Below are 13070 nucleotides of genomic sequence, written 5' to 3' on the forward strand. Positions count from 1 at the left end.
TCTTTTTTTTTCAAAGAAAGTGCTATCAGGAAATCTTCCACTTCCACATATGAAGTATTCCAATGGATTCCTCTTGATTCTTTTCTTAAGCATTGTCATTGCATGCTAAGTGTTTGCTTGTTTAAAATTGCTATGTCTTGTTACGTGCAGGCTAATAATATTACTCTTATAAGCAAAGATTTCCAAGATGTTGATTGATTACAGTATGATGATTTGCAGGGGATAAGGAGTATCCTGGATTTCAAGGAAACTAGATTTCTGAAACTGCTCTTGTGCCATAAGCTTTGCTTCCGAAAAACACTAACATCACGTTCCATTACATTACCCCTTATTAAATGGCTGGTGCAAGGTCAAAGACTCTGAAGTGATCCACACAAAGGTTAACATCCAGGTTGTATATAGTACCCAAGGTACCTCATGAAAACAGCCCCTGAAACTGCTGCTGAATAAATTATATTTTTCAAACCTATTTGGGAAAATCAGCTGGCATCTAGCAAGGGAATGGGAATATTTCAAGGAACCTATGGGCACTACAAATAGGCAAACTCTGTATGATATAAAACAATTAAAGAGCTCATGGAATAACAAACATGGTTCAAGCAAACCTTTTACAGTTGACCAGATGCAAACAAATGTGCTCTGTTAACTGAGAGATTAAGTACATATGGCTAAGGAGCGCTTTGCTTTCATGAGCCAATAAGGGATCAGCACTTCTCACCCATCACGTTGGGTAGAGCTTCTCTTTTTTTTCATGTGGTCTACGTGCTAGCTGGGGCTGACCCACATTTAAGCTCAAACACTTTGCTGCTCACATTGTTTGTATGCATGCTGAAGCTTATCCTTATTGAGGGTCCCCTCTTTTCGTACATTATCGTACATTATCTGCGTGCACGCTGAAGCTGCTCATATTGCTCATATTGCTTGCTTAAGCTCATCTGAGCTGAAACTTGCTGCTTTGCTCATGGTCTACAAGCACACATTCTGAAGTGGACCCACACCAAGCTCACTACTTGCCTCACACATGGAAGGAATTCACGATTAACTTGATCCATACGAAAGTTCACTTCTCTGCACATTGTTTGCATGCATCCTGAAGATGGCCCACACTGGAGGTCAATTATTGCTTTCTCTAATGGTTTGAAGGCATGCATGCTGAAGCTCATTCACACTAAATCTCACTACTACTTGTATCAAATGTGGCCTGCATGTATGCTGAATCTGATCCAGGCTGTCTTGCACATGGACTGTGCATATTAAATGCTGAAGTTAACCCACGCCGGTTTACACATATTGTCTGCATGTATGCTGGAGCTGGTCTGGTCACTTAGCTCACATTGTCTGCATAAACACTGAAGGTAGCCCATTCTGAAGCTCACCACTTTGCTCAAATAACATGCAGAAGCCGCACCGAGACTTACTAGCGCCACTTCATGCAAACCAAATGAACACGTTGCTTTTTTGCATCCAAACTTTTCACACATTAAAGCCAATAAGCAATTCTTAACGTAAGAGCTTATTCTCTTTACCGACTGGACTACATATTGATATTGATATTTTATTTATATTGCGCTTGTACACAAGTGTTTCAGAGCGTGACAAGGCAAGGGAGCGGAACAGGGGAGAACAAAACAACGATTTTACTAAGCCCAGTGACATGGCAGAGGGAGAGGGGAAAGGTGCATGGGAGCGGGGGAGAAGTGGAAAGTGCGGATCAAAGGAGAAAACAGATAAATAATAAATATATCATAAAGGCAACAAACAGTGGTAGTGCAGCCAGCAAGTGGCAAGTGCTGGGCTTAAGGCAGCAGATAGTGCAGAATCAGTGTCTGATAAGTACAGAAGAAAAAAAGGGGGGACTGTATGGGTACAGATACAGACCCCGGTGCAAGGGGTGGCCCGGAGGCAGTGCGGGAGGGTGGCAGGGTGAGCAGCCCGGAAGACAGAGGGTAGGCCAGGTGCACGGATCCGAGAGAGAACAGATTAGCAGGGGAGAGGGTGGGTGAAGGCAGAAGCAAAGAGGAAGGTCTTCAGAACCGGAGATGGTGCTCCTCAAGTTTCAGAGCGTCAGAGAGGCTGTTTCAGACGGAGGCCTCAGCCAAAGACAGAGATCTACCCCCAGCTCATTTCCTTGAGAAACGACTGACCCTGAGGGAGTTGGAGGTAGAGGAGCGACGAGCTCGGGAGGTGAGGCATTTGCTGAGCGATGGCTGAAGGTATTTTGGACCCAAGCCCCAGAACGCCTTCTGTACAATGCAGAGGGTTTTGAATTTAATCCTTGCGTCCACTGGGAGCCAATGGAGAGATTTCAGAACTGGAGAGATACGATCCCAGGGCTTGAGGCCAAGGACAAGTCTTGCAGTCCTGTTCTGGATTAGTTGCAGAGGGCGTAGAGTAGAGGCAGGAAGATTTAGAAAGAGTCTGTTACAGTAGGACAATCTAGAGAGAACCTGAGATTGAGAGACAGTGAGCTTCTGGGGGAAGGAGAGGAAAAGCAGAGTACCGCTGAGGAGGTGCAGTAGGAAGTTTGACTTTTTAGAGACATCAGAGATGTGGGCGGAGACAGAAAGTGTGGTGTCAAAGATGACCCCGAGGTTCTTAGAATCGCAGGTGGGGATAGCAGGAGGGCCAAGGGAGGCCGGCCAGCAAATGAGGGGGAAGGTGGGTGAAGGTGTGCCGATGAGGATCTCGGTCTTGCTGGCATTCAGACAAAGATCGTTGGTGGCACACCAATCTTGAATGGCAGTTAAGCAATCCGAGATGAGAGCAGGAGAGGAGGTGGCTGTGGGCAGCCTGAAAATGAGTTGTCGTCAGCATAGCACTGGAAATTGGAGCAGAAAATAGCAATGCAGTAGGCGAGAGTTGCCAGGTATTGGTTGAAAAGCCAGGGAAAGAGGTTAGACCCCTGGGAACACCACAGGTGGAGAGCGAGATAGATGATCGGAAGCACCCAATTTGGACCTAGGAAGGTCGATCAGAGAGGAAAGAGGTCAGCCAGGCCAGAGCCTGATCAGTGATACCCAGGTTATTGCGGAGACGGTTGAGCAGGATGGTATGGTTGACCGTGTCGAAGGCAGAAGAGAGATTGAGTAGGATGAGGATAGAGGGAATGTTAGAGTCAAGGTTGGAGAGTAGATCTTCACAGATGTTCAGGAGAGCAGTTTCCGTGCTTCTGGCAGCTCTTAAGGCAGACTGGTGGTCATGGAGACAGCCAACAGAATTAGAATGAAGGTTAAGCTGAGAGATGGCCGGCTTTTCCAGGAGTTTGCCCAGAAAAAGAGTAATGGAAAGTGAGTGATAGTTAGCCGGACAAGAAGGATCAGCTGTGGATTTGTTGAAAAGAGGATGCACAAGGGAGTGCTTCTGAGGGGAGGGAAAGTATCCTGAGGCAAAGGAGTGGTTGCAGAAATTGGCATAGGCCTGAGCGAGGGTATCAACATGGTTCTTGATGGTTTTAGAGGAACAGGGATGGACCTTTTTTGAAGATGCTTTCATAGATCGGACTTGTCTAGTGACCTCGTCAGTTGAGAAAAGAGGAAAGGATGAGAAAGAAGGTGGGGCAGGGGGCTGAAGGAGGGTCAGCAAGCACAGACAGAGAGAGGAGGGGAGGGGAAGAGAGGGTAGACAGGATGTCCTGGGTTTTTGAGATAATGTGAGAGGCAAGGGCATTGCAAAGAGTCCTCAAGGCAACAGGAGGGGTATAGACTGCAGCAGTGTTGGCCAGCTCCTTGCAGATTTTAAAGAGGTTGGCCGAGTTGTTAGATGCCGCAGAGACACAAGCTTGAATGTGGGATCTCTTCTTGGTGAGGACAGACAAGAAGCCCTCCATTTCCTCTCAGCCGCCCTACACTTACGCTTAAGTGTAGCTAGGCTAGAGTCGTACCAGGAATTGCATTTGGTTTTGGACTTCAAACGGATCCTCATGGCATGGGCAAGAGCATCAAAAGTATCAGAAATAGAAGAGTAGAGCAGAGACAGGGCTGTGTCAGGATGCGAGTTAGACAGAGATGGAAGGGGGGGAGAGAAGGTGGCGGCAAAAGCCTCCACTGACACACGCTTCATGGGCCGGATGTCCGAGAAGGTAGCTGGCAGTGATGGGGTAGGTTTTACCTGGAGGGAAGAGAAGGGGAGAGGAGAGGAGGGAATGATCGCTCCACGATAGAGGAGTGGTCGGGGGGATGGAGAGGGGGAGGTCAGAGGAGATCAAGACATCGAGTGTGTGCCCTGCAGAGTGAGTCGTCGGGCCAGAGGGGAGGATGGACAAGGGAGATGGACAAGGGAGAGGGAGTCAGAGAGGTCACAGAAGAGTAAAGAGGAGGAACAAGGAGATGGATAATGAGGTCACCAAGGAGAGGTTGAGTGGTAGAGGCCAAGAGGGTGGAGGAGAGGTATGCCCACACACAGAGAGAGAGAGAGAGAGAGAGAGAGAGAGACAACACACTTCTCCAGCATGGGGTCTGGCATGGATTCACATGCTCATGAATATTCCCCGTCGTCAGGCTGGGAATCCTCGGTAAAGAAAAATCGGTATCAGTTTCGTTTCTGATCTGACTTTCGTAGTAGTAACCAATCACTGATCTCTGCGTCATACTGACCACAGCCAATGACTGCTCCACCGTTTCTATATCCGATCAACGGGGACCCGTGTCGGATTCTTCTACGCCCCTCAAGGGTGAAGTTTCGTCGAGCCACGCTTTTGGAGAACTCCAGAAGTTTCTCAGGCCCATCTCGGACATGGCCCAGGAGAAGGGAAGCTCGATGCCCGGAAAGCTGTTCAGGGTCTGCCCTGCATGCCAGCTTCAGAATGTCTTCAAGGAGGACGAACACTCCCTTTGCCTCTACTGCCTGCATGAGGACAAGACGCACGTGGAGAAGGACTGTGCGTTTTGCGGGAACATGTCGGAGCGGACCATGAAGGACCGCCATCTGCGTCTCGCCAACTCGCTGGAAGGGAAGAGCCCGTCAGGCGAGAAAAAGAAGTCTGAGCGGTCTTCTAAGACCTTTGAGGGCACTCGGCGACGGGGGCCCAACAGAAGGCCAAGCACCGCGAGTCCGCGGGCACCGGGAGCGCCGAACGGTCGGGCTCTTCGTTTGCCAGGCAGGGCGCAACCTCCCCGGCACCATCAACCACAAGCCAACGCTCTGGCTCGGGTAAGAGGAAGTCCGAGCACCCGGCGAAGCTTCTGGAGAGGCCCCGGTCGAGCTCGAAGGCCAATTCGGAGGGGGAGCGAGGCGGTGACCCCCCCCCAAGGAGAAGGCGGTGAACGCACCTAAGGTGGCGAAAATCTTGATCCACCCTGCCGAGACAGACGCAGCGGCCCTGGCTCAGCCTGTGGAGGCTACACCAGTGGAGGCGACCTCGGGCCCAGAGTCTCCCTGCCACCGCGGAGGGAGTCCTCTTTCAAGCCCATCGACAGGACCCCCGTGAAACCTCCGACAGAGAAGAAAAAGGTGGGGCAGGAGGCCATCGTGGATTCGGCCTCAACCTCTGAAGAGGAGCTGATCGAAGTCTTAAGCCACGCCATTGGCGTGGAGGAAGACCAGCCCGTCGGGAGGGACCCCGACGAGGGAGACGACGAGAACGTCGAGGGTACCGACGAGGTTCGTGTCCGCCCGTTGGAACCCCCTCAACCAGTGCCGCAAGACAACTCGGCGGCCATTTTGCTGCCTATACAGTCCTTATGCTCGGAGATAAGGACGAGATTGCCGTTACCACCAACGGAGGAACCGCTCCCGACGGGGGACCCGGAGCCGGGCCCTTCTGGGAGCCCTCCTCCTAAGAGAAGGATTCATCCTCCACCTCCTTTTCAACCACCGCGCCCTTCTCAGCCCTCCTCCCCGTCCACGACCCGGGGGGATGACACGGGGACGGACACGGCCGCGACGGGTACAGACGACGAAGTTTACGGCGAGGATCTTCTGTCGTCACCTCCTCCCCGGGCTTCCCCGCCCGACAAGATTGGATCGTTTCATGCCATGATCGCCAGGGCATCCAAGCTTTTCCAGCTCTGCCCGGAAGAGAAGAAGAAGGAAGGCTTCCTTTATCAACGGCGCGAGACCAAGAGGAAGACGGTCCTCGCTGTACCTCTACTGGAAGATATCTGGGATGAGGGTCTCGCCCTCCTCAAGAACCCATCCACAACGCCTGCGAGAAGGGATCGGTACGAGAAGAAGTACCGGGTCCCGGACGCGGCCCCCTTGTGCCTTTGGGCACAGCCGACCCCGGACTCGGTCGTCTCTTATGGCGGCCAGGAAGAAAGTGGGGGGGGGGCATCGGCCTCCACGTCAACTTCCCCCCCGGACGGCGAGGGAAAGAAATTGGACACGATGGGACGCAGAGTCATCTCTTCGGCAGCGACGACGATTAAGGTTGCCAACGCCTTGGATATCGTAGCCCGCTACGACAGTGAGTTGTGGTACAAGATCGCCCCCCTGCTGGACTTCCTACCGGACGACAAGAGGGCGGAGGCCCTAGAGATCTTGCAGGAAGGAGAAGTGGCGTCGGACCACGCCATTACGGTAGCGACGGACATCGCTGATACTGGTTTTCGCCAGTTGGGCAACGGCGTGTGCCTTAGACTGCGTGGATGGCTCAAGGCAACGGACTTCCGGCAGGACGTGCAGACCAGAGTTTTGGACATGCCGTTCGACGGGAACAACCTGTTTGGGAAAACAGTGGACGATTCCCTGCAAGCCATCAAGGCGGACACAGAGACGGCCCGGGCTCTTGGTGTTCTCCAGCAACGACGGCTGCCCTTTCGGAGCACCAGAGGCAAGCAGGGTGCCTCCAAAGGTTCAGGGGGCGGATATTCCACCTACCGTCAAGCGGCCCGTTCGTCGTCACAGGAAGCCTACAGGGGACGAGGCAAGTCGGGCGGACCCCACCGTCGTCACCAGGGAGGACAAGGCGGCAAAGCCTCGTGGAAGCAGGACTGAACCGGCCGTGGGGTCGGGCCCCCACCAAAGCACCGCGGTGGGAGGCCGGCTGGCGAACTTCGTCAGCGTGTGGGAGTCCATCTCCACCGACCGTTGGGTGCTGGACGCCCTTGCCCAGGGTCACGCGCTCGAGTTTCTAAAGAAGTGCCCGCACATCCCCCCCGTGGACAGGAAGGAACATCACGTCCCTCAACTTCTCTTGGAGGTAAAGGCGATGCTCAAGAAGGCATGCGCCGTCAAGCTCGTCCCAAAGAGGCTTCGGGTCTCCGGAGTTTACTCAAGATACTTCCTCGTGAAGAAGAAGACAGGCGGATGGCGTCCCATCCTGGACCTACGACGACTGAACAAATACATCAAGGCACAGAAGTTCCGGATGGTCACCCTCCAACACGTCCTGGGTCAGCTGGAGGAGGGCGATTTCCTGTCGTCGTTGGATTTGGAGGATGCTTACTTCCATATCCCCATCCTAAAGGGACACCGAAAGTTTCTCAGATTCGTGGTCCAAGGGCGGCACTACCAGTTCAGAGCCCTTCCCTTCGGATTGAGATCGGCACCCAGGGTGTTCACCAAGTACCTCGCACCGGTGGCGGCGCGGCTGCGCCTGGAGGGGATCCACGTCTACCCCTACCTGGACGACTGGCTCATCCGAGCAAAGACAAGGGAGCTCGCCGCGGAGCACACGGCGAGGACCGTCCAACTACTCACAGACCTGGGATTCTCCATAAACTACGCCAAGTCCCACCTGGAGCCCGCGCAAGACGCACTGTTTCTGGGAGCGAAACTCGACACAGTGGTGCTTCTGGCCTCGCCGTCGGAGGAAAGAACGAGGGCCATCTTGGGCAAGGTGCAGCGGATGCTGGTTGCGGACGCGGCCAAGGTGAGGTCCATCAAATCCCTCCTCCGAATGATGTCTTCTTGCATTTATCTCATCCGCCTGTGCAGGCTTCGGATGCGCCCGTTGCAGGAGTTCCTGGACGCTCGCTGGATCCAGACGGGCAGCTTCGAGGACAGGATCACACTCGACGAGAGTTTCCGACGAGCGATCCGGTGGCGGGGCACCTGCGCGCATCTGGCGGCGGGCATGAACTTCCAGACCCCGGGCCACCAGAAGACAGTGACCACGGATGCCTCCCTGGAAGGGTGGGGAGCGCACACCGAAAATCTGCATGCGAGAGGCCTTTGGCTTCCGACGGAGAAATCCCTCCATATCAACGTCCTGGAGCTCCGTGCAGTGTTTTGGGCCCTCAGGTCCTTCCTTCCGCCCCTCAAGGGCAAGGTGGTGAGGATCTTCACCGACAACACCACCACCATGTTCTACATCAGGAAGCAGGGCGGTACCAGATCCCCAGCCCTGTCCAAGGAGGCGCAGGATCTGTGGCATTGGGCCGTCGCCCAAGGGATGTTTCTGGTGCCGTTTCATCTGGCAAGAATAAAAAACACCATCACCGACTCGCTCAGCAGAGAGCTGCGCTCGTGCCACGAGTGGGAACTATGACAGGATCTAGTGGACCGCCTCTTCCGACGGTGGGGCACACCCCAGATCGATCTGTTCGGGACGGCGACGAACTCCAGTGCCGGAGGTTCGCCAGCAGGTTTCCCCAGCCGAGGAGCATGGGCGATGCTTTCTCGTTCCCCTGGGAGGGCCTATTTCAATACGAGTTCCCTCCTTTGCCGTTGCTGATCCGGCTCATCAACCAGCTCAAGAGGTCACGGTGCAGGATGATCCTCGTCGCACCCGCGTGGCCGAGGCAGATATGGTTCCCGGACCTTCTGGACTTGTCAGCGTCCCCGTCAATCAAGCTGCCAGTGGACGCGGATCTTCTCTCCAGGGAAGGAGGCGCCATCCTCCATCACGACCCGAAGTCGCTGAACTTGCAGGCCTGGCTCCTGCAGCGCTAGAGTTTTTGAGGTTACGACATACCGGCCGACTGCAGAGAGGTTCTTGCAAAGGCCAGCGCGTCCTCAACTCTTAAATGCTACGGACACAAATGGAAGAGGTTAACTGTCTGGTGCCACGCACAGAAGATTAACCCTCTACTAATTACGGCTGCGCAAGTACTGCCGTACCTATTGACGCTGGCCAAGGCTGGACTAGCGCACGCTTCCATCAAGATTCATCTTGCTGCGATCTCCCGATACACCAGAACCACGGGACGGACGTCTTTGTGGTCTCATCATCTGGTGAAAGAATTCATGAAGGGACTGTTCAGATCGTTCCCGCCGGTGAAGGCTCCGGCCCCGGCGTGGGAGCTCAACGTGGTGCTGACCAAGCTCATGGGACCTCCGTTCGAGCCTCTGCACTCAGCTTCGTTGAAGTTCTTGACGTGGAAAACAGCGTTTCTTGTGGCCATCACCTCCGCACGACGAGTGGGAGAGATCCAGGCCCTTTCCTGCAAGCCCCCGTATGTGACTTTTCACGACACGAGGTTAGTGCTCAGGACGCACCCCTCCTTCATGCCCAAGGTGCCGTCGGACTTCCACCTCAACGAACCCTTGGTGTTGCCTGTTTTCTTCCCGTCGCCTCCGTCGCCGGCTGAAAGGACTTTGCACTCGCTGGATGTGGCTAGAGCGCTGAAGTTCTACGTGGACCGCACGAAGAGTTTTCGGAAGACGTCACAACTTTTTGTGAACTTTGGACCTGTCAATCAGGGGAAGGCTCTATCAAAGGCTTCCATTTCCAGATGGATCTCCGGCTGTATCATGTACTGTCATCGGTTGGCAAACCGACCGCTGCCCGGCCGTCCGAGAGCCCATTCCACCAGAGCGATCGCTGCTACCACGGCGTTCCTATCTGGTGTGCCCCTGCTGGACACCTGCAGGGCTGCTACGTGGAGGTCGACGCACACCTTCACGAAATTCTACTGCGTCGACCGGGATTCCAGGGAGGAGTCTAGGGTCGGACAAGCAGTGCTGCGCAACCTGTTCGCCTAAGGTGAGCCTGGTGAGGAGGTAAGAGATGCTTAATGTTGAGTTTTTGTATTGCTTAATGTTGAGCCTGTTGCCACCTCCCGTGGTTGTGCATGTGTGTACTGCTAGGTATTCTTTTATTCATGAGCATGTGAATCCATGCCAGACCCCATGCTGGAGAAGGAACAAGTTACTTACCTGTAACTGTTGTTCTCCAGCATGGGTCTGGCATGGATTCACATGCGAACCCTCCCCCTACCCCTCTGCGGCTCTTCACTTGGTCATACTGCCACTTCACGTGCTACTAAATCTGAAGATGGCTGCCAGAGGCGGGGCTTAGTGAGAGGGCATTCATTGGCTGTGGTCAGTATGACGCAGAGATCAGTGATGAAACTGATACTGATTTTTCTTAACCGAGAATTCCCAGCCTGACGACGGGAATATTCATGAGCATGTGAATCCATGCCAGACCCATGCTGGAGAACAGTAGTTACAGGTAAGTAACTTGTTCCAAACACAAACGAGGCATTCAAAAGAGGAGTAGGTCTGAGTGGGAATGATGATAGAGGCAGGAATCCACTCAGGAAGGATCAGGGCTACCGCTTCACCAGACCGGGAGGATCTGGGTGCGTAGAGGATCTTGTAGCCATCAGGGAGAAGAGTGTCAAAGCTTGCGACAGAGCTGGCCGTGAACCATGTCTCAGTAAGACCAAGGACATTAAGGTCTAGTTCTTCAAGGAGGTGGCAGATGTCGGAGGGGTGTTTGACCGCAGAGCGAGAGTTGAGAGTGGCAAGATGAAGAAGGTTGCCAGCCTTAAAGACCTTCCGGGGAGGGGTACAGATCAGAGGTACGCCTTGCGGAGGGGAAGGAGCCATAAGAGGGGCAGAGGAGGAGAGAGAGAGAGCAAGGTAGCCATAGGAGGAGGGGAAGGGACAGCAGGAGATGAGAAGATGTAGAATATAACAGTCCTCAGTGGGTTAAGCATTCATGAATTGAAATGTTAGTGCTCGCCAAAGGCCATTGTATATTGTCACCACCTGACCGAGGCAACAGACCATAAAAACAATATGCGCAACGCTGTGTTAGGCAGCACTGGTCAGAGTGCTTAAAAACAGAAGTAAAGCTTAAAATGCAATTGAATAGTAAATCCATAAACGGAAAGCTGACATTTTTAATCCCGACATGTTATAGACCTAGCACCAACACTCCCAGCCTGTTAGACACAGCAACCAGCTAAAAGACCTAACAATTTCCTACGCACTAGCCTGCCCCTTTTAGTGTTTCTGTTTGTTCACTTGTAATGTTGCTGGTGACTGTTTACTGTTTTGTGCATCCTGTACCTTGCTGAAATACACTGTGCTAAGCTCTCTGTCCCTCTAACCAACAGGTCGCTGCTAAAGGTCCTTGTGCTGACTGGGGAGACCCAGGAGAGGGAGCGGGTTCTGGAGCAGTTCTCCCGACGGTTTTACCTCTGCAATCCAGAACCCTTCAGCTCTGCAGGTGAGTGCCCTTCATGGGGCAAGGCTCTGTGAGATTCTTCCTGGGCGAATTAGTTTTCCTGAGACCCAACAAGCCACATTCTGAAGTCTCTAGCTCCCCTCCTTTGCCCGAGGTTCCCCCCTTTTATACTCCCTAGGCTCCAGCTCCCCCTGTTTGCCCTTTTACAGTCTCTAGTTCCTCTACTTTTCCTGATGGGCCTCCACTCTACTGTCACCTTTTACTGAAATCTCCCCTTTTAGACTCTGATAGTCTAATTTTCATCTGGTTTCCTGAGCTCTCATACGTTCTGTAGTCTCCAGTTCCACTCCTTTTCTTAAGGCTCTGTAGTGTTCTTTTCACTTGCTTTTTCCAACGCTCTTTTTCATCTGCAGTCTTTTTCCTATCCTTTTTGTGAGATCCCCTTCTCCACTTTGCAGTCTCATTTTTTGCCTCCATTTCCTAGTCCTCTTTCTGCACCACACTGAGGTTCCCCTCCTTTGCCTGGGGTCTCCATCACAACCTTTCGGTAGTGGAGTCTGAGATTTGCCAACTTTTCTCGATGTCCTCCTCTTCTGTACTTTGCAGTCTTGTGGGCTCCTCCCGTCTGCAATCAAAAGTCACTCTCCCTTTTTTTCTGAGATCCCCTTCTACATTCTGCAGTCTCATGTTCTTCTCCATTTCTTGAGGTGCCCACCGAACACCGCAGTCAGATGTTCCCCCTTCTTTTTCCTTAACTCCTCCCTTCTATACTCTGCATTGTCCTATTTCCTCCCTTCTAGAGTGATCTCCTAATTTCCCCCTCCTGTCTCTGAGTCCTGCCCATCTTTGAGCACATCGTTTCCCTGAAGGCTTTGCTTGCACTTCATCCCCCTCTTGCATTCATAGTTGGTCCCATTTTTCTGATCCCATACTTTTGCACATCAAGGACCGCCTACCTACCAACACTTCCCTAACTCGCACCTCCTCCTTTTCATACCTGAGCCTCCCTTTTATTTCCCTCTGCATCTCATTTTCAATCCCTAATGGCTCTATCCTGTTACTTCTTTTGAGTTTGCTTCCAAACCCCAATTTCCTTTCCTGGAGCATTTGCATCAATCAATTGCCGTCTTTTGCAGTTTACAGCATCAACCAGTCAAAAAACATTGTCATTCCTCATGTTCTGTAAAGGTAGCGTTAATGAGAATTCTCAGAAATGTGCTTATTCCCTTCTACCTTAGAGACCCCCAGCTCTTGTTGCTGGAGTTTAGGACTTTTCATTCCTGTCCTGGAGAGAGTGAGGCCTTTTTCCCACTCTCTCATGTATCTTTCATTGATTTGAACACTGTGTTTCTTTTGACTTTGGAGTCTGACAAACCCCATAGGCATCATCTTTTTACATTGTGTCAAACAGCACCCTCAGTGCAGTGACACAGGGAAGTCTTCCAGATTTCCCAAAGGTTTAAACACCTTTTCTTGGTTAAACTGTTTCCAAGAGCAGTGAAGTGAAATTGACTTTACTTAATTTCTAACTTTCTAGACCCAGCACACACTATTTTACAGTAGGGTGCTGGAGGGGTTACTTGGTATTCCTTTTGTCTAGTTTCTCATGTAACATTTTTATGTTACCCTTTCTACGATTAATGGCTGGTGGCAGTGGTTTACTTTTTACTATCATTGCAAACTCGTCTGGACATCCTCTCGGAGCTGTCTTTCTCCAGCATGGGGTCTGGCATGGATTCACATGCTCATGAATATTCCCCATCAGGCAGGG

At 52.4% G+C, this 13070-nt stretch overlaps 1 protein-coding gene across 4 annotated transcripts in view; it reads left to right on the forward strand.

Annotated features, from left to right (window-relative positions):
* Positions 1-13070, forward strand: part of LOC138492065 (PH and SEC7 domain-containing protein 1-like) — a 1158039-nt gene that overhangs the window by 518659 nt on the left and 626310 nt on the right. For all 4 annotated transcript variants that reach the window (XM_069619020.1, XM_069619022.1, XM_069619019.1 and 1 more), the window contains one exon: positions 11229-11341. In XM_069619020.1, coding sequence (XP_069475121.1) covers positions 11229-11341 — 113 coding nt within the window. The remainder of the gene's footprint in view (positions 1-11228; positions 11342-13070) is intronic.

The sequence above is a fragment of the Ambystoma mexicanum genome, chromosome 10 (assembly GCF_040938575.1).
Source record: "Ambystoma mexicanum isolate Mex_15411 chromosome 10, UKY_AmexF1_1, whole genome shotgun sequence".
NCBI lineage: Eukaryota > Metazoa > Chordata > Amphibia > Caudata > Ambystomatidae > Ambystoma > Ambystoma mexicanum.